The sequence below is a fragment of the Lepisma saccharinum genome, chromosome 20 (assembly GCF_977018435.1).
Source record: "Lepisma saccharinum chromosome 20, izLepSacc3.1, whole genome shotgun sequence".
NCBI lineage: Eukaryota > Metazoa > Arthropoda > Insecta > Zygentoma > Lepismatidae > Lepisma > Lepisma saccharinum.
This window is the reverse complement of record NC_139248.1, coordinates 11701700-11729639: the sequence shown is the minus strand read 5'-3', so window position 1 is coordinate 11729639 and position 27940 is coordinate 11701700. Positions and strand designations below refer to the sequence as shown.

At 38.7% G+C, this 27940-nt stretch overlaps 2 protein-coding genes across 2 annotated transcripts in view; both read left to right on the top strand.

Moving 5' to 3' along the window:
- Nucleotides 1-27940, top strand: part of MFS3 (major facilitator superfamily transporter 3) — a 304225-nt gene that overhangs the window by 60624 nt on the left and 215661 nt on the right. The window lies entirely within an intron of this gene.
- LOC146003726 (tudor and KH domain-containing protein homolog) lies at nucleotides 98-27930 on the top strand. The gene is made up of 11 exons (XM_083142118.1): nucleotides 98-183; nucleotides 655-800; nucleotides 5680-5833; nucleotides 8524-8654; nucleotides 11384-11492; nucleotides 13827-14008; nucleotides 14374-14484; nucleotides 20002-20100; nucleotides 21900-22138; nucleotides 25416-25602; nucleotides 27199-27930. Exons 2-11 carry the CDS (start codon nucleotides 705-707, stop codon nucleotides 27406-27408), a joined length of 1518 nt encoding a protein of 505 aa, XP_082998244.1. The 5' UTR covers nucleotides 98-183; nucleotides 655-704; the 3' UTR covers nucleotides 27409-27930.

Below are 27940 nucleotides of genomic sequence, written 5' to 3'. Positions count from 1 at the left end.
TCAAAAGAATCAACATGTGAAAATTGGTAATATTGCAATCACAATGCAAAATGTTGTTTAAGGGTGAACTTGCAACGTTGACTGTTAACAAATGAACGACGAATCGCGCCGCGCACTCTCAAGCGCTCCTGGCACACATTCACGAGCGAAAAAGTGTCGAATGTTTTCAGATAACATTCAAAGGTAAGTTGCATTTACACGTCGTTAAATTCCAACTTCATTGTGCTAAAATTATTTAATACTATAGTTTGATCATACCGTGAATGGTTAATTTATGTACTTCTAACCGTACGAAAATCGGTAATAGTTCATGTAGACTTGGTGGTAACTCGAAACTTTCTGTATAGGTTTGGGAAAACTTGTTGATGTCACAAAAACCGAACAGTTAACAAGTTGCTATTTCATTTACTTGAGAATGCAACTGCATTGTTAGTTCTGTTAATAATAATACAAGGAAGAATTTTGGCTTTACTAGTGTTTTTTTGCCGTTTCATTATGCAAACTATGAGATAACACGATTGTTGTCATCGACACATTTAGAACTTTACCCACAATGTGGGAGTCGTTTGAGTTTTGTACGATTTTGGGACCCGTGACATACAGTACAGAAGTATGTCTTAAGTGTATCTTATCAAGTATTTGGTTTCTTTTCAGAATAGAAAAGAGCAGAGTTGTGAAAAACCAATGGTTTGCAAGAGGAAAGTATGGCATGGAATATAAGGACAATCAGTTTACCAATTCTAATTGGGGTATCTTTATCAGGAGTTAGTGCAGCTTTATTGTATCTCTTACTGAGAAAGGTAATGTATGACATTAACGTATTGTCCTCAGTCTCTTTGTACATCATTAAACATAATTGGGTACTATTATAGTATAAGGGAAACACCAATAAATCATATTTTTTACATTGCTAACGTACTATTTTGGAATGCGGAACATTTCCTAAGGAGAAATGATGCATTTCTAACTAAGATAATGTCTATTTCTTACATTTACGAGTACTTACTGTTACTTGTTATTTCGATTCTGTAACACATTATGGTGGGCGATAGCGTACTGGTTCAGGGCGAGTTGTGCGAGTGTTTTGTCGATTTATGCACTGCTGCAACCTCGTTCACCGGAAAATACCTACTTTCATGCCCGGATTTGAAATTATGCTAATACGTCACAAACCATTGACGTTAGCCCCAAAAACCATTTTCCGTAAGGTTAGGTTAAGTTAGGTTAGGCAAGCATAGTTAAAAAAATATTAAAAATACTCGACACGTCATGTTCTAGTGAAAAACACGGCGAGGCTGAAACACTGACTATGGGATTGCGTCATCTTAACACACGGAACATTGTACTCTCGTGCAGAAAGCAAATTGCAGCAGTAGAAACAGCGTGTCGGACAGAGATTGTCGTTTTAGCATTAAAATGGATCAAAACTAGATTCACGAACTTCCACAATGCTACAGCAAATGATTTCCGTAAATACTTTCTCCTGTAAATTTGAAGAAATCCGTTTCCCTTATACTATAATGTTACCCATCCATAAATAATATATGTAATATGATAGCCTATAAGATGTAAGCATTCAATGGGTAACGGTTCTGATTATTTTATGATTTTTTCAAATCATAAAAGACTAATTATCGTAGATTTTTTGCATTCATTGCCACACAAAATTTGAAACTTCCTTAAAGTAATGAGCACTATTTGGATTTCGAAAAAAGTTATTTATGTTTAAAATTACGTTATATGTTGGAAAATAAACTTTAAAATTATGTTATGTATGCATGCATGCTCCCCATGAACAAGGTATTCTCCCTTGATAGAAGTGACAGTAAGTATCGTAGACTAGTGGGAATGAATGTAGAAGTGATTTAGAACCTTCTTTTAGAAAGCATTGAGGGATATTATTTTAATGCTAAGAGAACTAAACTGACCTGCGTAACCTAACCACGAGAGCATTCATTTGTAACAAAGTCGGTAGTAAACGAATGGCTGTTGGCAAGTACATAATTATATAGAAGTATAGGGAAGTGAAAAACCAGTGTCAAGGAAACACGCAATAAGTAATCGCTAAACTCTGCAATATGTTTTAACAGATTTGGGTAATTATGCGATATCGCCTGAACACCTCTCACTCGTTTATTTCGTTAATTTTAGTATTGATACTTACCTATTCTGCATTGCAGAAGATTCTTTAAGGTGAAGTTATGCCTTTTTCTATAAAATAGTGTCAACTTTTCATATTACGAGTCATTGTTTGCCTTCCTTGTTTCGCTTGGGTAACAGACAATATGGGGTGCACTCGTCATGGATCATCGCGCGTCGTGCTTGTGTTTTGTCGAATTGGAGTGGGTATGCAGTGTTTCAACCTTCTTAACCGAAAAACACCTACTTTTGTGTTCATTATGTCATCACAAACCATTGATGGATAGCCCCAAAAAAAACATTCATGATAGCCCCACACACCATTGACGGATAGCCCCAAAAACCATTCACGATAGCCCCACGGACCATTTCCGGCAAGATTAGGTTGGGTTAGGTTAGGTAAGCATAGTTTAAAAAAATAAAAAAGGCACGTTTGGAAACACTGGCGAGACTGCGTGACTTTCAACGCTCTCGCCATGTGCAGGTACATAATGGAAACAACGGCATAATGTCAGAAAATGCAAGTTCCTTCCATAAAAAGTGTATTTCTTGTTCTGCAGCATTCTATGGTGAAGTTTTCAGTTTCCGCAAAAGAAAATGCCTCGAAGAACTTCGAGAATGTTACAGAAACTGATTTCAGTAAGTAGTTTCCCCTGTAAATTTGAAGAAATCCGTTTGGGCGATATCACATTTTTACCCAGATTTGAATCAATATCGAACCAAATAAAAATTGCATACGTAGCATAATGAAATCGCAATAAAACAAAGGGAACTTGGGCCCGAGGTTTAGTCTATTTTTCATACAAATAGTTATTTTTTTTCATTTTTCAATACTTTATACATCCAATGCAAAAATATCAAATTCTTCTTTGACTTCTCTAACTCTTACATGCTGATCCCATTTTCAGTGTGAGGTTTCAAGTTATGTACTGCTCTAAATAAATTTCATGGCCATCTCGGAAACTATAAATGGCACAGTTACTAATTTTATCTCATTTTGTTTAACACAGATGAAGCTAAGGACCCATACGTTTGAGTAATTAGAAGAAATATAAACTTTTTTTCTGAAAAATTATTTTCCCTCTTTTAGGAAATTCCAGCACTTAGTTTTGGATATGTTGCCAAAATATTTTTCACCCTCTTACTAAGAACTGACCTCTTACCTACAACTTTCACTTGGTGAGAAACGAAAAAGGATATGTGTGTTTTGTATATCGAATATCACTAAGTAAGATTTAGTGTGCTGGAAACTGTAAGAACAGTAGTGTTACGAGTCATACCTTGTTTTATTCAGCATGGATTATGCAACATGAATGTGCTCTTAAAGGATCAGTATGTTTCATCACTTAGAAGTAATTAATGAAACCTATTGTATTTCATGATAAATAAATAAAGTAATGGTTCCGAATGTTAAATGATTTTTCGCCAGTTTTATAGGAGTATTAGGAAGTGATTTAGCATGCTGGACACGATTGTGGGAGTACGTTTGAAGCTTTCTAGCTTAAAAGCTTCACTAATTAATTATTTACCAGAGGTATTATGATTTGAAATGTAGCTTGCACAAGCACCTGTTCTCAATTTTTTGGCCGACTTGGACACAAGTTTTTGTGGATTTTCGTCTGAGGCTTGAAGGGGGTTTCATGCTTGAGACGTGATATTATGTAATCAAGTGTTTAACCCTTAGTTCGCCGCCGTAACACATATGTTACAAAAAAAGTATGTCCCTTGTAGCCGCTGTAACACATATGTTACAAACAGCTTTAGATACAATTATCGAGGGTTTGCCACACTTATATTTGTATATTGAGGTTGAAACACTGACAGTTCGTTCGGGAACTTGTTTTGCAATCTTGTTTTGAAAATTTCAAATTCCCCCCCTCCTCCTTTCTCGGAATATGTCACGTGTTTGGGCTCACCCAAACACGTGTTCGCTCTTCAGTTGACAGACACAATAAATGCTTGGTATTTACAATGCTGTTTTCCTCCAAGCTTCCAACGCTGTGATTTAGTACTGATAAGGCACACATTCTTCTTTCTGGTGATCCAGCTGAAGTAGTGGCGCGGGGGGGGGGGGGGGGCAAGGAGAGAGGGGATTGGATGAGGTTTGGCAGGTGTCAGCTTTCTGTCGCCCCTCTGTTAGAAATGCAATGAAGCTTGACGATAGTCAGAGGCCAGAAGCATGAGTCTAAAGCGTGCGTCTATCCAGAAGTATAGAGAAAACAAACGATTGCAAAGGGTCCCTTCCCTCCTCTGTTAGGAAAGTCCTCACCATAAAACAGTTCGTATCATATAACAGCTCATCGATTTCCCTAACGCACAATCCTTTCCTTCCGGACATATTTCCACAAAGAGCCGAGTCAACAGGGAAGAAAGATTCACAGTAGCTACACAAGATGCAAGTACGAACGAAAAAAAGCAAAAGTTCGGGTTTTCTCCCCAAAGTAGCTGGGGAAGAGGGGGCAAAGTCCACATTTTTATGATTCTTTCATTGAAATTGGATGGATGCAGCCCCCGCCCATAACCCCCCCCATGGTTGGGGCATCCAAATTTTACATGGTTGCATGCACTGATCTTCTGCCTGCAAAACAAAAGTTATCCGAAGTAGATTGGTCCCATGGTGTCAGTTATAACAATTTTATGAATAATATGCAAATTGGCTAAAATTCGATCGAGTTTTAAGTTTTGCCTTTATTATTCAAATTGTATTGCACCCACGAACATGAATCAAGTTTCATTCTGTTGCGGAAGGTCTATTCTTTGAAAAAAAAAAAGCAAAAGTTCCGGTTTTCTCCCCAAAGTAGCTGGAGAAGAGGGGGCAAACTCCACATTTTTATGTTTTTTCATTGAAATTCGGGGGATGCAGCCCCCGCCCGTAACCCCCCTACGGTTGGAGCATCCAAATTTTACATGGTTGCATGCACCGATGTATTGCCTGCAAAACAAAAGTTATCCGAAGTAGATTGGTCCCATAGTGCCAGAGTTATTACGATTTTTCTCAATTATGTATACGAATTCAAATTTCCCGCTCAAAGCCTCGGCGACACTGGGCTTACTTTCGTCAGACCGCGCTGCGTACTAAGGGTTAAAACATTTAGGAGCATTGCTTTAATGCTAAGAGTTCTAAACCTGTCCCACCTAACTTAACAATAAAAGGATTTTGGAATATTTTATTAATGTTAAGAGCCCCAATTCTGACACCCCTAACCTAACAACAAAAGCATTTAGCCACGAAATATCCCTTCACACCTGAAGCACATGAAGACAGCAACAGTCCATATCCAAGACTACAGTAAACAAATGACTGCTTGGAAACAAAAAAAATCATGTAGGAGTATATGGATGGAAAATATCGTTCTCCAGAAAACTTGCAGTAAGTAATCACTAAGGCTCGCACGTATGTGTTTACAAGACATAATTAGAAATCGAGCCATGCCTGTGAACCATGATAAATTTGGAAGTAAACAATCTGAACTTGGGCCATAAATATTTTGTGAAAATTAATGTAGGTAATTGTGTAATGATTTCCATTTTATTCTTCAGGAAGATGAACTCGAAGATGTCAAGACATCACGTCAAACGACAGTCGAAGTCAAAGTGCCTAAAGAGAGCGTTGGTATGCTAATAGGACGAGGCGGTAGCAATATTAAGGAGATTCAAGAGGCCTCAGAGACCAGGATTAATTTCAAGGAGGAACGTACGTTGTGCTGGTTTCAATTCATTACAAATAAACCAAGTTGATCATTGAAATTTTCGTAATTCTATGTGTTGATAAGTCAAATGTCTTTTATTTTTTATTAAAGAACCATGTTTTAAATCTGTGACTACTGATAAAGTGCTTTATTTGCCATTTATTTTCAGTAGTGTCCTTTATTTCATTTTACTTCACTCATGAAGCCTTTCTAATGTTCTTCCATACTTAAATTCTGATCTGTTTGGGAAAGAAGCACTTAATTTAAAAATTGCAATTTTACACAGACAGTTTATGTTTATTCTTATAATATCACACTTTACAGACATGATGGCCACATTGGCTCAGTCGGTAATGCATCTGACTACCATGCTAAAGGTCCCGGGTTCGATCCCCGGCGGGTTCAAATTTGGGAACTTTTCTAATGTTGGAAGCAGCCCCGGCACCCACCCAGCGTCGAATAACATGGGTACCTGGGGGAAACCCTGGGGGGTAAAGGCAGTCAGGGGCGTGATGCTGATCACATCACCCCCACTCACGACCGGATCAAGAAAGTGTGGGGCGTTCCCCCCCCACACACACACACACCCTCTACGCCTTTATGGCATGGTGCTAAGCACAGGGGAGCACTTTACCTTTTTTTTTACCTTTACAGACATGATATACATGTTGGATTTATCACTGTTTAGAATCTTTACACATGGCCAGTATAAAATTATGCTGGTAATATTTTCTGTAATTGATTCAGTGTCGCTCAGATGAAAGCAACAGACAATCACAGACTTGAGAGCCTTTTCCTGAACATCCTAGAATTATTAATGTAGAAAATGAAGTTTTTTTTAAAAGAAAAAAAAATCCAGTACCTTTTTCGCTCTAGTCACCTGCTGAACTGCAGCTAGTGTGACAGAAAGTAAGATCGCCTGCAAACAGGGTGCATTATCCATGTAACTGGAGCCGCTAGCTATGTAATAAAATATGCTCATACAATTGCATTGACAGTTACAATTAAAATGAGCAAGTGTCTTATTACACGAAATGTTGGAAATGATGTCCTCCTGCATCCACACATTTACAACATTTTTAAAGGAAATTTTCACTAACACATATCAGTTCCTCTTCCAAAGTTGCTTCAATTTCCCTCCTGATATTTTCTTTCAATTCTTCTTATGTATGGTTTCAGTTTTGAAAGCTTGGTAGCCACACAGATGTCATGTATCCAAACAATATGTCTCTGCATGAACGGGAACATCTGGAAATTCTGCTGCAAAACATATTTTAGTCATGCATAAAATTTCGTTGTTTCAAATTGTACGGATAGCGTGGCATTATTAGACTGCAGAAAAGCACCAATAATACATAAACTAAAACAAAACAAACTAAAACACTTGTTAACACTTCACAAACACATGCAAACTGGACACCAGCTATCTGGATACTGAAGCACTGATGCATACAGTGCGACTGTCAGCGTACAGCTGTGGGTCTAAATGCTGACAGACACAATCTTACTTCCCGCCGAGCTAACTGCCGTTCCAGGGGTGACTCGCCTTGTAAAGGTAAAGGTAAAAAAGGTAAAGTGTTCCCCTGTGCATAGCACCATGCCGTGAAGGCATATAGGGGGTGTGAGGGTAACGCCCCACACTTTCTTGATCCGGTCGTGAGTGGGGGTTATGTGGTCAGCATCACGCCCCTGACCACCTTTACCCCCCAGGGTTTCCCCCAGGTACCCATGTTATTCGACGCTGGGTGGGCGCCGGGGCCACTTCCACCGTTAGAAAAGTTCCCGGATTTGAACCGGCCGGGGATCGAACCCGGGACCTTTAGCATGGTAGTCAGACGCATTACCGGCTGAGCCACCGCGGCCATTCTACAATGCCTTGTAAAGGCATTGTAGAATGAAAACTGTGAGAGAAAGAGAATGGCTATAAGGAGTGACGAGAGCAAATGTTCTTGTTTAAGATCTTTAAAACAGGTTTGAGATGAAAACAGGCACCTTCAATCCCATATACAAAAGCTTCACCTCTGAATCCCCCAATGGGGCTCTGCTCTGTACCCTTCTGGGGAGTGTTCTTTTCCGATGTCCTTTTCTTTTAAATATTTGCAGCTGGAAATACTATGATAAGTATATTCACTAGTTTATTCTACTTATGTATAATCACCTGTGATATTTTGCTGTACATAACTGAAAAACATTTTAATGAATGTTCGATATGTCCTCTCTTGGCGACTCGACAAATGTCAGTCCTGTAATCTAGCTCCTGCCACACACATTCCAACATATCGACATCTATCGTAGCAACTGCATCCATGATTCTTTGTCGAAACTCTGGTAAATCGTTTGGTAAAAGAGACATGTAAACACAATATTCAACATAACCCCACAGAAAAAAGCCACATGGAGTAAGGTCAGGTGACCTAGCAAAACACAAAAAGCTTCCTGTTCACCTGAAAATATCATATTTATACACTTCTGCCTCCTAGTGGAGAAACAAGTAACTAAGTCATGGCATCTGTCAATCAAACTTGTACATTTTCCCTACCCATTGGCATGCTTTGATCTGTTGTTTGTTGGTTTGCTAATGCATGGACAAACTTCAAAATCCCTGAGGGACTTTTGAAACACGGTATGTATGCGTGTATGTATCATCTTTTAACAAAAATAAATAAGATAAACTCATTGCAATATTTTATTTCAGGTGACGAAGATGATTTCAGAATCTGCATTATTCGTGGATCAGTGGAAGCAACCCACAATGCCCAGCGTCTTATTCAAGAGTTTATTACCAAGCAACCAGTTATTGAAACATTTGAAATGTGGGTTCCTCAGGTTGGTGACATTTGTTTTATTCGTAAGTTGTGTGAAAATTAAAATATATATATATAATTTCGTCCTGAGGGGGTACAAATGGTTCTCATGGTGTGAATATATTTTGCAGTTTTCACATTATAAACCATCAGAATTAGTTGTGTAACTTCTGACACACTATTGTACACTAATGCACACTCACTTAGTGGAACCTTGATATATTCAGGGATTTGTGACAAAAGAAAATTATAATGGAACTACAGGCTAATCAGTTGCCATTGTGTAACAGTAACCCAATTCCCCAGTGCATAGAATTCATTAATGTATTGTTGATTAAGGCCTTGTAAGTAAGGGTCATCCTTTGGCCCAGTATTCCTAAGAAAAGAACATCAATGGCAGGAAAAGATGGCAAAATGAGGGCTGGCTACTAAAAAAGTAATAGTTTTTCTTGTATGTACGCATTGCTTGCATTGTAGAATTATTTTCCTGTAGTTTACGGTTATTACAAGCATAAGGAAACAATTTTTCGTTGTGACGTTTCATGAGAACGCACGCTTCCTTCATCAGACATTTATTTTCATTTTGACTAAAGATACAGTTATAACAATGGTTAGCAATTTTTTAAACTCATTATTAGAGCCCGGAAGTTCAGGCATTTATTTTCGTTAAAATAGGCAGGCAAAAAGGCATTTATAATGTGGAAAATAGGCACTAAAAATGAAAAAAAGGCAAAATAAACCGAAAAAAAAGGCACATTTGGAAGTTGCTTACTTTTATCTATAATTTCTGGCAAAATGTTAAAATCTACATTGGGAAGAGCATTTCAATTTTCCCCAAATTCACGCACGTAACCGTGTAACTTACCACTTAATGGCACACTAAATTTCGGCATGATGACAACTACACGATCCTTTCCCTCCAAAGTGCAGAACTAAACTATAGATAGAGAACTTGATTTTGGAATCCATGCAAAGGCCCTTGGGCATTAGTGCTGTTTCTTGTCAATAACCTCCTGACACGGACGCTGGACGTGATGACGTAATTGTGCAGATGTTCTGCAACAGGTTTTCAGCAGTCAATCATGCACAAGGAAATGTTAACCGAAAGGCAATATCCTAACTCAGCATGAAATACTTTTTTCTCACACTTTTCTCCTTCAGCAATGTTGAAACATGCGTGAGTTCAATATTACTTAAATAAGGCGAAAATTATTCACATAATAAACGGAAAAATAAATGCCAACAACGTTTTTTGGGAGAAAAATAATTTATATACACACTTTTTTTTAAAAAAATGTTCCAATTTAATTGAAATACGCAAAAAAGGCATTATAATTAAAATAGGCAGTGGGGTCTCAAATAGGCAAAATGAAAAGGCTTCTAAAACATTCGAAACAACATAAAAAACGTATATCCGGAAAAATTTTATCAATATATCCAGTAGATATAAAGAGGCATTTTGCCAAACTTCCGGGCTCTACTCATTATGAATATGAGCCTATTTTCAAATATCTGCATATCTAAATACAAGGTTTCGTTTTCTATGGCACAACCAATTACTAGGGGCATGCATATTTCGTTTTTGACAAAAAAACGAAATTTGAAAAAAACACATTGTAGGGTTAATTTTTCATGATTTGAAAGGTGTGAGATGCATTTTGTGACCATGTTTTGTCACGAAATAATGCGAAATGAACTGCAAAAAGTGAAATTAATTCTTAAACACGAAATTCAAGGTTTATTCACCGATGCGACACCTTCTGAGGTCTGAATTATCCCGAGAGTTATGTAATTCCCGGAAAATGTATTAATTCTGCTGTTAATATTGGAGAAGCAAAAATGGACTCCTTTACACAGAAATAAACTTAATACTCTGATAACTACATAAATGTGCTATTAGAAGTGAAATGTTAATTCTGTGGAATAAGTGTAGTTTTTAAATCAAATTTAGGATTATATTCACAATTTCAAAATCAAAATGTCTTTTTATATACCACTTTTCATACAATTTTTCACCGCTATAACACCGATATTTTATTTTATTTACCGCTTTTGAACCTGAAATCGACTCTGTTTTTGTACCGAAATTTTGCCAATTACAAACATGCATGTATAATGTAACAATGTTAATACGTAATATAAATGTCCAAAGGATGGTGTGCATGTCCTGATGCCACTTTTTGTTCTACCAGAATAATGGCCTTTTGTGTTTGACTTAAATCTCAAACCCTTCTAAAACCCACATTAAACTTGCTCTGTCTCCATTTTTAAAAAAATATTACACCATGTGCTGGAAGAATTATGTGTAAAATCTGAATCTACTTGTAGTCAGAAAATTGAAGGACCCAAAACTAAACCAATTTACATGGATTTTTTTTTAATGCCCAGAACAGAGTAGAGGAAGGAAATGCTTGTTTGCTTGTTTAGGGTGTTCAGTTGTAATATCTTTTGGACATTGATCTTTGTTTAGTTTGATTGATTGATTTGCGTTATTGTACTTCGCTTTTTGTGCCACTTTTGGCTAAGTTGCGAAGATGGGGATGAGTGATGGCATTATGAAATTTATGAATGGACACTCCCAAACATCCATGCCCAGGCCGGGATTCAAACCTGGAACTCCTGGCATCATAGCGTGATGTGCTAACCACTCCACCGCATGGGCCGGCGATCTTTGGTCTTTGATTAGTGTTGAATTATTTTTTAAAACCTTGTTGCGTTAACAGTATTATTTCTCTTTTTGTTTTTCAACAGAAAGCCTGTGGCAGGATTATTGGAAGGAATGGTGAAAATATCCGTTTAATATCCAGGGCTTCTAGTGCAAAAGTGGTGGTCGATCAGGCTGGTAGCACAAGAGATCCTAGTAAGTATTCTATTTGATTTGTTGACTGAATACAGAAGTTCTAACCACAAGAAATACATTTTTTTATTCATTTCTTAGAATCCTTACACAGATATACAATAATTCCAAGTAACTTTAAAAAAGAACTAGAAAGGAAGAAGGAAACGTGGCGTGGTGTGGCAGTGGCGGTCATCATCCCCACATCCCAAAAGAAAGAGAAAAAAAGATGATGGGTTACAGTGGGGAACTTTTCTCCCAGGCATGCCATGCCTGAGGGAAAACAAGAAAGAAAAAGAAAGAAGAAAGCTGAGAAAGGGAAAGAGAGAGAGAGAGAGAGAAAGAAAGAGGAGAGGGTGTCTTCTTCACCTTTCTTGGAGAGGGGTGTAAGGGGTGATCTTCCACGTAGTACACCCAAATGTCAACCTCACTTCCACGTTAGTACACCCTGGACTGAAGACTAACGAGGCTCTGGCGACTGGCCCTATGGCCAGTATAATTTTGTTTGTATTGTCCTGTTCTTTTGTCCTTATGTGTGCTGAGTGTTCTTTGCAGCCTCAGCTTTTAACGAAAGTCAGAACATTTTAATATTTTATGATTTTAATTAAGCAACGTTAGAGTTATTATGTGTAAAGATAAGGGGCTGGACCCCGTATAGTGTGACGGGTGCAAAATAGCCTTAGTGCTGACGCACCCAAAATTTTAAAATCAAATCAAATCAAACCTTTCTTGGAGAGAAGAAAGGAAACCTGGCACCCCTGATTGCTCTTTCCCTTCACTTTTCCTCCCTTTAATTTTCTCTTTCCCTACTTTTATATTTCTCTCTCTCTTTGGGCCCCTCCACATAGAGAGAGAAAGGGCAGGCCCACAAGGTACCTCTACCCCACCAACTCTTATCTTCTCCTTCCACATAAAAAGGAGAGAGAGAAATGGGGCCGCGGGAAACTGGACAGGCTAATCGGCGCTAATTTGCCTATCGGTTTCGGTGATTCAATTGTGCATTTTCCAGGGGCCAAGGTGAGAAAATGTAAAATTTGAGAACATATAATTGCAATTACACTGTGGCCAATTTTGCCCATAGTTGTCAGGCTGGAACGCTAGATATTACTTGTGTTTATGTTCAAATCTGAAATCTTTCACACAAGTCCAACTCTGAACGCAGCCCAGGGACAGGCCCACAAATTTTGGCAACCAGTTTTTGAGATAATTGCGAACTTAACAACAAAAGAATTTGAATATAAACACTTGTGACATCTGGTGAATCAGCCTGATATGATAGTAGGGTTCATGGAATGGAATGGACCAAGCCTCATCAAGACTTTGTGGCAATGTTCCATGCAACAGTTCTTTTGTACGAGGCGTATTTTTTAAGTAAGTACCGTTTTGATATGTACAAAAAACAAGTAAACTTTTTGTAACAGTTTTATTGTTACATGAAAGACCACACTTTTATCTACTTTTCCACATAATTGCCACCAATTTTAAGGCACTTATCATATCGAACAACAAACTTTTGTATTCCGTCGTCATAGAAGTTTGCCGCCTGAGATGACAGCCACTGCAACATGGCCGTTTTGAGGCTATCGTCTGCTTAAACTTCACTTTCTTGGGCGATGTTGAATGCCGCCATTCCATGGATTGTTGTTTTGTTTCGGGTGTAACGTAGGCCACTCATGTTTCATTGCCTGTGACAATTTGGCTGAAGTACGCATCACCTTCAGCTTCATAACGCACAAGAAAATTCAAGGTGCTACCTAAACGTTTGCTTTTGTGCACCTCAGTTAACATTTTTGGTACTCATCGTGAGCAAAATTTTTGAAAGTTTAAGCGTTCGGTAACAATTTCGTAGATAACACTTCTTGTAACTTCAGGGAAGTCCTCTGATAACGAAGAAATCGTGAAGCATCTTTTCTCTTTCACTTTTTCGTCGACTTTCTGCACCATATCGACAGTGATCACTGAGGGTCGCCCACTCCGTTCCTCGTCATGAACATCCTTTCGGCGATCTTTGCAAGCTCTTACCAATTTGCGTACCATTCCATCACTCATAATGTTTTGTCCGTACACTTCACAAATCTGACGGTGAATTTCAACTGCTTTCACGCCTTTAGCACTAAGAAAACGAATAACAGCGCGTATTTCACATTCGGCGGGATTCTCAATCGGCGGAGGCATTTTAAATACGCAAAAGCAAATGTATACACGATCGATTGTTGCCGCAATGGCGTCTGTGGCTTGCCAACAGATGTAGGTACACAGTGCGGAATTTCAAAACTGTACTTACTTTAAAAATATGCCTCATACAAGTGAGTGTTGCGATTCATGGCAGACTTAAATCAATTGTGCTGTTGTTTTCAGATGCCGAACGCCGTGTTGTTATTAAAGGAACCACTGAACAGATTGCGGTAGCTAAGTCGATGATTGACGACAAAATAGAAGAGGAACTAGAGTTACGGAAGAAGATTGATTTGTCACTATCCAGTCGGTCACCTAGATACAAGGGGCGGCAACTCTATCTCACAGGAAGTGAGAACTCTGAGGTAGTGCATATTATAATTTTACCTATCCAAAGTTATGAAAATGCATAACTTGTAATTTGTGTCGAAATAATGTCAGTTACAAGTAATTCTTACCATAATCTATTTTTCTCCATTTCATTCTACCATTAGAGTCTGGTATTCATAACTAATGAGAATAATTTTTAATTGCCACATTGTCAGTAATTGGTATCAATTAAGGGGGTAATGGATCAGACCAGCTTTTTATTTTAAATGTTTATTAATTTATTTTTTGACTGTGCTGGATAAATGTATATGTGTAATATCGATAACTTTATGGAATGGCAAATCTTTATGCAGTTTACGTGTATTAACAGAAACTATAATGTATTGCGTACATGTTTCAGTCTGATCGTGCTGAGGACCACCCCTCTGAAAGATTGGTTCCAGCTGGTAGTGACGGCTTCCTCGAAGTCTACGTCTCAGCTGTGGAGAGCCCTGGACGGTTTTGGCTTCAGGTGAGGAGAAACGTTTTCTAAACAGTGCATGTCTGTCTCATTTTCCGTTTAGTAAATCTTCATTGCATTTAAAAGCCAAAGTAAGGCTGGTCATATGTTGTTCGATATCAACTTCCCTATTCTGATGATGTTAACCTGTAATTTTATCTTCAGGAGGAGACTTTTTCGCATACTCATCTTGAATTTTTTTATATTAGGCGTGGAACTTAGATAAGGGGGTTTCTGTTGCATACTTTAAAGGATGCAGATAGTCACAAGTACAAATTCCTTGTTTTTATATATTTTACAAAACTAGCTTGAAAATTCATGATGGAGGTGGTAAACGCGGTTTAAAATTACTTACGTGAAATTTAGAAATTTCGATCTCCGCATTGCACAATTTAATATAAGGTGATCCAGAAAGGATGCCCGATTCCGATTGGCTACTGCAAAGCCAATACTGGTCGGTGCACGCTGGCGGCAGTGAAGCGTGTGCACGATTAGTGGGAGAATCAGTTTCGATGTGCAAAACCGTGTTCGCACGGTGGAGCTGTTTATTGGAAGCAAGTCCATTGTAGCAACCCAACGAGCTTTCCGTCGATTAGGCCAATGCAGAGACGCACTGGACAGCCACACCATTCGGTGCTGGGTAGCGAAGTGGCACGAGGAGGGTTCAGTACAAAAAAAGCACGTCTCCTGGCTGACCCTGAGCCATAAGGACACAGGAAAACATCGACCGTGTACAGGCCGACATCCAGAGAAGTCCACGAAGATCAGTGCACCGCAGATCGCAAGCACTGCATGTGATGTATGGCAGTTTGCATTGCATTTTACACTTGGATTTGCATACGCGAGCGTATAAGGTGCAAATAGTGCAAGCAATGACCCCAGCCGACAAAGTTGCACGTGTTCAGTTTTGTGTCATGTTTCTCGACATGTGGGCACAAGATGCACGCATTGTCGACAACCTTCTGATGTCTGACGAGGCACACTTTTTGCTATCGGGGTCGGTCAACAAACAGAATTGCCATTTCTGGGGTACAGAAAACCCGCGCCGATTGCATCAGCGTGAGTTGCACAGTCCCAAGTTAACTGTGTGGTGTGGGATCAGTACATCAGGAATCATCGGACCATACTTCTTTCGAGATGCCACTGGTGCAACGTGTACTGTCAGTTTAGAGTGATATGTAACCATTCTCCAAGACTTTCTCGTGCCGGCGCTCCAACGCCTTCCTCAGATCGCATGGTTCCAACAGGATTGTGGAATGGCACACACAGCCAGGGTTTCCATGGCCAATTTGCGCGACCTCTTTCTGGGCCGCCTCATCTCCCGACGTAGCGACGTGGCTTGGCCAGCACGTTCGCCGGATCTGACTGCAGCCGATTTTTTCTTGTGCAGATACTTGAAGTCCCGGGTCTGTGAAACCCATCCAGCAACGATCCTGGAATAGGAGGTTAACATCCGCCATGCAATCGCCGCTATTCCTGTGCCTATGCTGGAGAATACATTGCAGCATAGCTTCGTGGCTTGGTTGCATGAGTGTTCCAACAACGGTGGTAATGTGATATTCAAAACCTAAGTGATGAGTGATGTGACATTCAAAACCTGATTGACATATCTTGCGTCAAACTCCCCATGTGTGTCACACCTCTGTCTTTGTAGCTTGCAATTATTCGCAAAAATAAAGTGATGATCACCAATTAATATCGGGCATCCTTTCTGGATCACCCTTTATTTAAATTCTATTATTTTCGAAGATCCTCGGTCTTCATTCACTAAGGGTACAGCGTCTGGAGCGGAGACCCAGTGAATGAAGATTGTGGATGTTTGAAATTAATAGGATTTAACTATTAAATTGTGCAACGTGGAAATACGAAATTTCTAAATTTCACGTAAGCAGGTTGAAAATGTTGGTACCTTACCTTACCACATGGCGCTACAGCTCCTCATGGGCTTTGGCCTCCTCAACTATGTGCCTCCATCTATTCCTGTCCTCTGCAATCTCCCACCATCTTTTCACCTTCATGTGACGCAAATCTTCCAGGACACCATCTAGCCATCTTGTCATTGGTCTTCCTCTTCTTCTTGTTGAATAGATTTTTTCTTGCATCACTTTCCTTTGCATTCTATCCTTTCCCATTCTCTGTACGTGACCCAGCCACCGCATTCTTTGTGATTTAATAAATCTGACAATATCCTCTTTCCCTAGTATATGGTTAATTTCTTCATTAGTATTTATTCTCCAGAAATTATTTTCATTAACCGGTCCATATATTTTGCGTATCACCCTCCTCTCAAATCTGCGCAATGCTTCCTCTTCTGTCTTATTCATTACCCATATGTTATTATAGGTCTTATTAGCGTTTTATATATGGTAATTTTGAGATTCCTGTTTATTAGTTTGCTCTTTAATAATTGCATGTTTGCATAATATGCTCTATTCCCCATGTATATCCTTTCCTTTATCATGCTATCTTTTTTATTTTGTTCATTTATGATCAGCCCTAAGTATTGGAATGACCTGACTCTTTCAAATTCCTTCCCATTTATTTCTATTCTTTCCTCTCTATATTTGTCAGGTTTTTGGGTAACAATCATGTACTTTGTTTTATTGACATTTGTTTCTAGTCCTAACCTATTTGCAGTTTCTTCTAATCTCTGGTATGTTTTCTTTAAATCGTTTCCTGTTCGTGCTATTATTGCAATGTCATCTGCATATGCGCATATTTGAGTGCTCTTTGTAAAAATTGATCCTCTCTTGTCTACCTTTTGAACGGCCACGTGTAATGCTAGAATGAAGAGTGTGGTTGACAGTCCATCTCCTTGTTTGACTCCTCTGTAATATGGAAAATCTCTACTTGTTTCATTCCCTATTTTCACTTTTGCTCTGGTCTGTTCCATTGTCATTTCTATTAAATTTATTAACTTGATGGGGATTTTTAATTCTTGCATAGCTCTACTCAGTTCGGATCTCCTTATACTATCAAATGCTCTTTTGTAGTCAATGAATAGAATTAGGAGGTCTATTGCATATTCATAGTGTTTTTCAATTATCTGTTGTATAACGAATAATTGATCTGTTGTACCCCTGCCTGGTCTAAATCCACATTGATATTCTCCTACTATAGCTTCAGTATATTTCTTCAGTCTTTCATTAATAATACTGGTAAGGACTTTGTACACCACATTTAGCAGCATTATTGATCTATAGTTACTACATTCCGTTCGATCCCCTTTTTTGTGTATTGGGCATATTATTCCAACTTTCCATCCTTCCGGTATTTGTTCTTCTTTCCAGATCCGTTCCAGGAGTTTATGGATTTCAATTTTCATTGTCGGTCCTGTCATCTTTAGCATTTCTATTATTATACCATCTTCTCCTGGTGCTTTGTTATTTTTCGCTTTTCTAATTGCTATTTCTATCTCCTCCATTGTTGGTGGGTCTTCAATGCTTCCCTCATTGTATCCATCTATTCCTGTTGTTCCCACTAGTTCCTCTTTTTTTCCTAGTTGTTCTTGATAATATTCTGCCCATCTCTCTAATTTTCTATGCTGATCTCCTATCACTGCTCCGTCTTTATCCTTATAGCCAATTTCCTTTGGTTGGTATCCTTTATTTACTTTTTTGATTGTGGTATATACTTTTCTTGTTTCATTTTGTCTACTCGAAGTCATCTATCTCCATCAGCTGTTTCTTCATTATCTCCTTCTTTTTCTGTTTGCATGTTTTATTAGCTATATTCCTTTTTTCTCGGTACCTTTCGACATTTCCTCTCGTTTTTCTTTGTATCATTTTTTGTCTAGCTTCGTTCTTTCCCTTTATTACTTTCTCACAATCCTCATCGAACCACATTTTATCCCCTACTTGTTTATCTTCTCCTATTATTTTGTCTGCTACTTCTTTTAGAGTTCCTTGTATTTTCTCCCAGTGTTTTTCGGTTGAGCTCCTCTCCTCTGCTGTCCAACTTTGTGTTTTTTGAGCTATTGCATCTTGGTATCTTTGTCTGATTTCTTCTTTTTTCCATTTCTGCATATTCCATTTTATTCTTTTTAGTTTTTCTGTCTGTTGTGTTGTTCTTATTCTCTCTCGAACTTTTACTTTCAAAAGAAAGTGGTCAGAGTCACAGTTAGGTCCTCTGCAACTTCTAATATCTGTGATTGAGGAGGAATATCTGTGACCTACCAAAACATGGTCGTTTTGGTTTGTTGTTGTTCCATCTGGGGATCTCCAGGTCCCCAAATGTATATCTTTATGTGGGAAACACGTGCTTTTTATTATCATTTTGTTTCTCATTGCAAACTGATAGAGTAGATTGCCATTATTATTGCTTTCTCTATGTAAGGTATAGACTCCACTTATTCCTTTTCTCCTATCCTCCTTGCCAATTTGTGCATTAAAATCTCCCATGATAATAATTGAATCATATCTAGGTGTTTCTTCTAATGTTTCCTCCAGCTTATCATAAAATTCTTCTTTCTCTTGATCACCTTTGTCTTCTGTAGGTGCATACACTGTTATAATTGTTATGTTTCTGAATGATCCTTTAACTCTGAGCTTGCTTATTCTATCACATACTGGCACAAACTGCAGTATACTTTTTCTTGCTTCTTTAGTTATTATGAAGCCTGTACCTCTCTGCCCTGTCCTTTGTTCTGTTCCACTATAAAACATTGTGAAGTCTTTTTTGTCTACTCTACCCGTTCCAACCCATCTAATTTCCTGTACTGCTGCTATCTGTATACCATTTTTTTTTTCTATTTCTTGTGCTACCTCCTGCATCTTTCCTGGGGCTAGCATTGTCTTTATATTCCACGTGCCCATATTCATGTCCGTTATCCATTTAGCTGGTCCGTCATCATGTTGATCCACTTTCCGAGGCACAAGTTGTGGTTTCTGAACGATTGATTTTTTCCGGATAAGGTTGTCAGCCTCATGCCAACCCCCAACCTGGAGGACCAGGTAATTTTCTGTTAGGGTTTTCTTCCCTTAGCCTTTATAGATCCCTCTATGACTACAAGGCAGCAGTATTTGGGACTAGGAAGGAATATTAGGATAGGATATGGTAAAGATGGGACGTTGTAGAACACCTTAGTCTGGCTTCTCTTCTGAGACCTGTCCAGCATGGGTGACCCTGCCGGTAGATTCTACCGCTGGCATAGCTCTCAGCCTCATCAAAGCACACAAACCCCTCCGCCCGCACGGTCAGTGCTACTTTAAGGCGGTGTTCCCTGGAGGGGAAAATGTTGGTACAATCAACCATAATTTTTGCCAGATATTACTTTGTAACCAAAGTTGTATGCTTTTATAAGTTTGTATCAGCTGTGTACTAACTTCAGTGAAACCTGCATAATATATTCTTCAGGGGACTTTCCGACATAGTTGTAATGTGGGAAAATTTTACACTGTTCTTTCTTTGTTGGGAACGAAAATGTAATATCCAGGAATGTAAAAATTTAACGTTTTAATAACTACAGCATAATTTGTTCAAGTCCAATATAGGCAGATTCGTGTTCCTTAAATTTTCTTTTGTCCACAGGTTATCGGGCCACGATCAGTTGAGATGGATCGCCTAGTGGAGCAGATGACTGAATATTATGCGCTTGAAGAAAACAGGCAGTTGCATATTTTAACTAAGGTAAGGAATATACATAATTTGATTTAATTGGGGGAGGGGATAGACCAAGATTTTTCAATGTCCTTTCGAGTTTGTTAATATTCTAGCCTGGAAATTTGCCACGCATTCCCAGGGTTCCTAATGACCTTGGAATGTCTGGGTATATTAAATATGATTCTTGTACCTGCAGCAAATATGGATATCTCATATTTGTAAACCTCAATTTCATACAAGTGTTCATAAGCCGAAAGAAATGTCTAAACATATGGCATTTCTTGCAGCTGGAAACATTTGCCTTCATATTTCCTCTCAAAGCAATAGCCTGGAAAGTATATTAAAACATTACGGAATGATCTGGAAATAAACTTGAAATAGCTGGAAAACCTGGAAAAGTCTCAGAATTTGTTTTCGCTAAATGAGAGGGAACCCTGTTTCAGCAAGCAAAAAGACCACAGTCAACTGTTGCCCCAATTTACCATACAGTATTGAAGTACCAGGTGTGCCGGTTAATAATTCTTAATTTCGTTGCTGGATGGCGGAGGAAGCAAGGGTTGGTGCACAGTCTCAACTGTTACGTCAGTGTGTTGCCAGGCCAGTACCTGTCAAAATGCCGTGGATGTGCAACCGAGTGCGAGTGATCGTGATATTGGGTTTGTGTATGTAAACATGTCGACCTTCATGCCAAATAAGGAGCATGTGCGGCACTGGCACATCCTGCTTTTCTTGTTCAATCAAAAGAAAAGCACGAGTGTAAGCCATCGTATCCTTGTGGAAACGTACGGTGACAATGTCCTAGTGCAAGATGCGTGTGTGTGTTGGTTTCGACAATTCAAAAGTGGTGATTTTGACTTGAAAGACAAAGAAAAATTCCAAGATGCCGAATTGCAAGCACTGTTGGACGAAGACGATACGCAAATGCAACAACGACTGGTAGAGAATTTAATTGTTGGTTGCCAAACCATATCTGGTAGTTTTCATGCCATGGGAAAGATCCAGATTGGACGACAAGACACGGAAAAGTGATTTTGCGGCACAACAACGCCTCATCGCACACAGCGAAAGGCATCAGAGACACCATTTCTGCACTTGGCTGGGAATTCTTGCCCCATACGCACCAGACTTAGCCCCTTCAGACTTACACTTGTTTTCATCGATGTCTCACTCACTTTCCCAGGAACACTTCAACAATTACGAAGATGTCGAACAATCGCTTGCTGACTGGATCACCTCAAAATGTGAACGATTTTTCTGGTAGGGCATCCACAATTTGACGGACAGATGGGCAAAATGTATAGCTAGCGATGGCACATACTTTGAATAAAGCATTTGTTACCTTTCTCCCCAGATACACTTATTCTTTCGGATCAATTAAGAATTATTAACCGGCACACCTGGTACTTTTATAGAGTTTGAGATGTAAGGACACCCAAATGTCAACCTGCTTCCCAGGTAGTACACCCTGGACTGTATTTTACAGACTAAGCGAGGCACTGTCGTCTGGACTCGAGGCCAGTAAAATCCTCTGTGGGGGCTTACGTTCCTCACTGTTGTGTGTTCGTGATCATCCATTTCATCTTTATCGCCTTTCATCCTCATCTTTACGATTAGTCAAAAGTAGCAGAAGAATGAAGTACAATCAATCAATCGCATAATTTTAGGCACTTGTGATCAAAATAGACATAATAAAAGTAACATCTGATGGTCACATAAACAAAAATGTACTAATTTACTAAAACCCTAATGAAACAATTTGCGTAATTGGGATTTGTGCCAGACTCCATTCTCTAATCATCAGTGCTTATGCTTTTTGTGCGTTTCAGATAAGTATTGGGCAGATCGTGGCAGCTCCCTTCAGTTTTGACGAGAAGTGGTACAGGGCAGAGGTTGTCAGCGTTGAAGAAGATGACTACGACGATAGTGAATCCAAAGTTTCTCTGTATTACGTCGACTACGGAGACTCTGGCATCCAGAAGAAGAAATCCATATTTGAACTAAGGACAGACTTCCTAAGGCTGAGATTTCAAGCCATAGAATGCCTTCTTGCCAAAGTTAAGCCAAGGTATGATTAGATCATTATGTGTGACGGATTTGAATTAGGGATGAGTCGATACTGATGCCGATGTATCAATATCAGTTGATACCAATGCTATTGGTATTGGAAAGGATTGGTTACATTTTATTTATCAATACTGACCGATCTTCTCTCGCATTTTTATCATCAGCAAGAATGTTGCACAGGGTCTAATTATTCTGGAAATTATGCAAGTTCGTGTGAAAAACTATTTTATGATTACATAACAGGTATTTTTATATTCTGATGTAATTTTTTTAATATTTTAAAACTAAAAATATGCTAAATTGATGCTTATAGTTGGAGCCACTCAATAATATAAATCCATATTTTGAACAACTTTGAATTGTTACAATTTTCAAGTGTTGCTATTGGTGGGAATCACTAAGAGTATCCGTTCAAAGTGGTATCTGCTCAGCGTTAATTTGAATTAGTAAATTTGAAACATACTGCATCTTACTTACGTAAAATTTTGAAATTTCGTATTTCCGCATTGCACAATTTAATGGTTATATCCTATTAATTTCAAAAACTCTCTGTCTTCATTTACTAAGGGTACAAAATTTCAAAATTTCTGCACCTTGGTTAATGTTTCCAAGATCATGTAAATGGAAAGGAAGTGTGTTCAGCATAGAATCTTTGAAGTACTGGGTGTTTCATAAAGAACACTGCACAACAAATTTGAAGACATTTTCTGTCCTTTAGATGAAATCATGTGATTTGAACTAAACAAAAGATACAGAATTGAAGTGTGAAAACTGTATGCTTCTATCACGTATCATTTTCATTGGACAGCCACCTGATGCATTGCTACAAGTATGTGTGATAGGCATATTACAATACACTGTACAGCAAGAAAACACAGTAACAATACCTACGAACATGACGTTGTGGAACATTTACATTTGTGCATATCTGTAGGGGTCTCCCTGATGATAGACCAACAATAGTCAGCAAGCATACTGCCGTTCCAACATCTTTTCAAACACAGCAATGTCCTGGTGGAATTTTCCCATGTTCATCACTGTCTGCTCCCAGGTTTTTTGGGGAAAAGCCCACATGCGAGTTCAGAAATTGTAATTTAAGGAAATTACCCATCCATGATATGAAATCACTGCACCATGTCACGAACAGTGACTTCATATTTGTGTGCTTTGACATTATCCAGGAAACTAGAACACACCAACTTGAATGCCTGCCATGCTGCATTTGCTGGGTCAGAAAGTGTAGAATCAAACAGCTCCAATCTGTGTGCCAACAAACACACCTTTCTTAACCTTTGCCTCACTTAAGCGTGGGAATTTTGTCCAGAGGTACCTGAAAGCTTGGCCTTCTCGGCCTAGTTCTTTGACGAAGATTCTCATCAAACCAATCTTGATGTGTAATGGGGCAGAAATACATTCTGATTGATTGATTATATTAAAATAGCTTCTTCCTCGTTGCCGCATCCCAAATTTTGAGTCTTCTCAATTAGATCTCGTGATATGTTCTTGATGCCTGTAGTAGCAGTCAGTGTTTACGGACATAATGATTATCTCTGTCCCACTCACAGAGGAAGCAACAGTATTTCATGTAACCTTCTTGCATACATCTTAACCTGTTATACCAATGTATAATTTCGAGCATTCATTCATTGTAACACAGGAGAACACTTTCGGCTATTGTACCATACGTTTCTTACGTAACTTTCAAATGATGTGTTTTTGGCTAAATTATACATGATACACGTAAACAAATTGTAGATTCGTTTTTCTCATGCACAAATACATTAGAATCACACATTTTCTACTGTCTAAAGGACAAATTTCATGTTGTGCAGTGATAATTGAGGGATTACAAAATTTTTTTTTAAGTAAAGTATTGAACTTACGTTAATAAAACCAGTCCAGAACGAACAAGGAACTCAATTTTTTTACACCTACAAATGTTTAATGTGTGCACCATGGGTAACATGGTCACACATTGACATAATAGTCTATTTCCTACCACACTTGCATTAACATAGGGCTGTGATATCACGCGGCATTGGTGAGAGGAATATCCTGTCTTTGATAAAACCCCACAAAAAGAAATCACACTGTGTAAGGGACCAAAACATTGCACAAAACACTGTGAGTGATGAGGGTGATTTGAGTGTCGTCTCGGCTTAAAACCTATACGCACAAACTGTTTGCGTTCCTTGATTGTTCTGAACTGGTTTCAGTAGCTTAAGTTCAATAGTTTACTTGCAATAAATTTTTGTAACCCTTCAGTTATTTACGAAACACCCAGTATATTGCAGCCAATATTTAGAACATTGGCGTTGGAAAAAGTCTATATTTTTTAATTCACACCACAACTACAGTTGAAATTCTTTTGTTATACAAATATACACTCCTCACAAAAAGTTTGGAATATTGTTATGTTAGGCATTAGGTGATAAGCACAGCCTTGAAATGCAACAACACATGGTATCTGTCTACGTAGAAATTTTCAGCGAAAAATGCAGGCTCGACCAGGACTCGAACCCAGGTGGCATACCGAACCAGTCTGGCCTCGCCTGATTCTTTGCTATCGCTGTTTTACCTGCATGTAATAGTCTCTGCCAGTGCTACCACAATGGGATCTGTTGCCTTTGAAACACAGTAGACTTCGACGTTGCCTGGTTCCTCCCAGTGTAGAGATGTTAATTATTGTAAATTAGACATACACAGGGGATGTACTATGTAGAAATTTTCAGCGAAAAATGCAGGCTCGACCAGGACCAGAACCTGCATTTTTTGCTGAAAATTTCCACGTAGTACATCTCCTGTGTATGCCTAATCTACAATGATATCTGTCTGTCTGCAGACATATGCCAGCATGCCTATCACTCCTACGTTCGATTCCTGGTGGAGGCACATAGTGCTTCGGATCCCACTTTAAACTGTAGGCAGTTAGCCTTACGGTGCATAAAGTGGACTTAAAACACCAAATCAATCAATCAACCATGCCTATCACCTATTGCCTAATATAACAATATTCCGAATTTTTTGTGAGGAGTTTATAAAATTCATTTGAATTTTTGCAGAAAAACTATTCATCTACCAATTTCAGTGACTCACTATAACAAAACAGCCGTTAGTTTCAAAGGTAAGAATTTTTATTTAGAGTAGTGCACAATTTGAAGTTTCAGCCTTGAGACCAATACCACGGAAATTAGCTTGGAATTTAAGGGTTAAAGTGTAACTAATTGACTTATGCGTAATATATATCCAGGAATTTCACTTTGTGTGTGTAATTCTAGTGGTGCTGCATGGTCCGAAGAGGCTGCGGATCTCTTTGAAGAGCTGAGCTACGCTGCTCAGTGGAAATCCCTGATGGCCAAAGTGCATTCGTACCAGGAGACCAAGCGCAGTGGCCCAGGCGAAAGGAGGAGGAGGGAGGGAAGTCCAGTGCCCTGCATAGAATTGTATGATACCAACAAACCACAGGTATGTTAAAAGCAAATGTATTGTGTGGACAAAAATATGAAGGCACAATTCTTAAGTTCTAGTATGTTTATTTTTTAATGAAGGAAAGAGGTTCTGCATTGTTATTATGACATTTTTGTTTAACATTTCCCCAGAAAATAATGTTCAGGATGGTAATACAATAGAATTTTTTTTGCATAGTGGTAGTATTCTTGCCTTGTAAACAAGGGTTTAATACATGGAGGAGGCACATAGTTGTTCTGATCCCACTTTAAAACTGTAGCATAGTCCTGATTAGCTTATCTTAAAACAAAAGCCCAACTATGCTCATTTCAGATGAACAATAATCTGAACAATGTTGACCTTTTCATGTCATTTCTTTCAGGGGGCGAGGGGAAATCCCAATTGTTTTTAAAAAATGATTTTTTCCCCCTCCCCCTCCATATATATACACCAGATGTGCATAAATTTTATATCGTCTGAATCTGTGATTCATTTCACGTACAACGGTATATCATTCATCTCTCTAGGGCAATTAGCCTCCGATCTACACACATTTAATTGAAACTGCATTTTGCTTAAAATCGGCTTGGGCACCAAGGGGGTTACCTGTGAAAATTGCCTTGGGCTCCAAAAGGTTAGACATGTACTGTACATGTGAGACCCCGAGGAACGTAACTCCAAAAATGCAGTGTTCAATTTTCTAATATATCTCCTCTATTTGGAGTTGGATCGTCGCTTCTCCTTTTCTTCTCCTCAGCAGTAAAATGGAGTCACTTATCTTCAATTGACCAATTTTCCTTGGAGATAACGTCAATCTGACTCCAAATAGAGCTCTTCTAAAGGGAGTAGATACATTAGAAACACCAAACATCGCATTTTTGGAGTTATGTTCGTTCATCTGGTTCTCGCATAATATGGAATTGCTCCTGTAGCTATTAAATTAGCAGCTTGGGAGTAAAACTTGATAACCCACACTCCATTCAAACTTGAGGTAACATTAGGTGTTATTGCTCACGCATTAGCACATAAGGTCTATTCAGAAGCCGGTAGTTGGCAAAAACACACAGTAACATCTGGCATAAGCCACAATGCAATGGACAAACTTTCACTTGTGTTCTCTATATTTCATGAAGTTTTACTCCCAAACCACTCAAATATTGATTACATTGACATAAAAATGTTCCTCTAAATTTATTCAAATTTGTTTTGGATAAACCTGATTTTTGGATAGAAGAATTCTTTGTAGTGTACTATTGCATGAAGTCCTGCTCTGTGGCTATGCAGTCTAAGGTGCTATGCTTTAGGCTCCGGCAGGTTTGAATCTCCTGGGGGAAACTTAATAACTTTTCTCCTGAGATTTTGGCCTTAAGTACATTGGAGCTACAAATGAGTAGCGTAACCCGGTCATGAAAACCTAGGGGTTTGTCGTGCTGACCAAACGTCACCCCGTAACTGGTTGGATGTTATCCCACCACCTGGGTTGACTGATTATCAGATGGCCGGCAATCGGTAGGTATGCCCAGGCCCTCATTCTTGCACCACGGGTATTATTACTACTACTATTGCATGAAGTTTCAATAAGTTATGATAGTATTTGTCTGCTCTTTTCCTCAGGATGTAAGTATAGCAGAAGAGCTCGTAAAGCAAGGATTTGCTGTTTGGGATGAAAATGAAGCCGAGAAAAGGAAGAAGGAGACACAGAAGCAGGTGAAAGTACAAAACGGAACAAGTGATGAAAGTGCATCCAAAAGTAACGGGAGTGAGAACATGTCAAGTTCGGATAACCAACAAAGCATCCGAACCAAAGTGTCTGGAACGCTCTGATGAACAATCTTTCCCACAAGAACCTGTCTTGAAGGTTTCCAGACAACTTAACGATCGGTAACTTCACAGTGCGAGTGTGCCATGTATATCAAATTGAGAGGGCATTTAGTGGTTTGCTACAGAAGCAATAATAGCTTATTGTTACCATGACGAACGTGCAGGAGTGTTGGCCATATGCAACGAAAGGTAATTTGTGTGTGATACCTGCTGTATGCGAAAGTTTATATTTTGACTTGTTCCCAGAATAGCTAGTAGTTTATATTTTATCTATTTTGTTCCTAGAAGTTTGACATGAACTGTGTCGAAGACTGATGCAACATGATTTATTGTTCCACTTTTTGTAAGGAAAGAGACCACTTCAAGGAATGTATGTGAAGAGATGATTTTATTTGTTTGTTATATACACCTCTGCATATACATAACTCTGTAAAAATAACAAAATTGGTCAAGTAATTTTTCAGCAGATGCATTGTAAGAGTTGAAGATGAGCAGCAGAATAAAAATATACACCTTGATTTCTTACTTGATATCT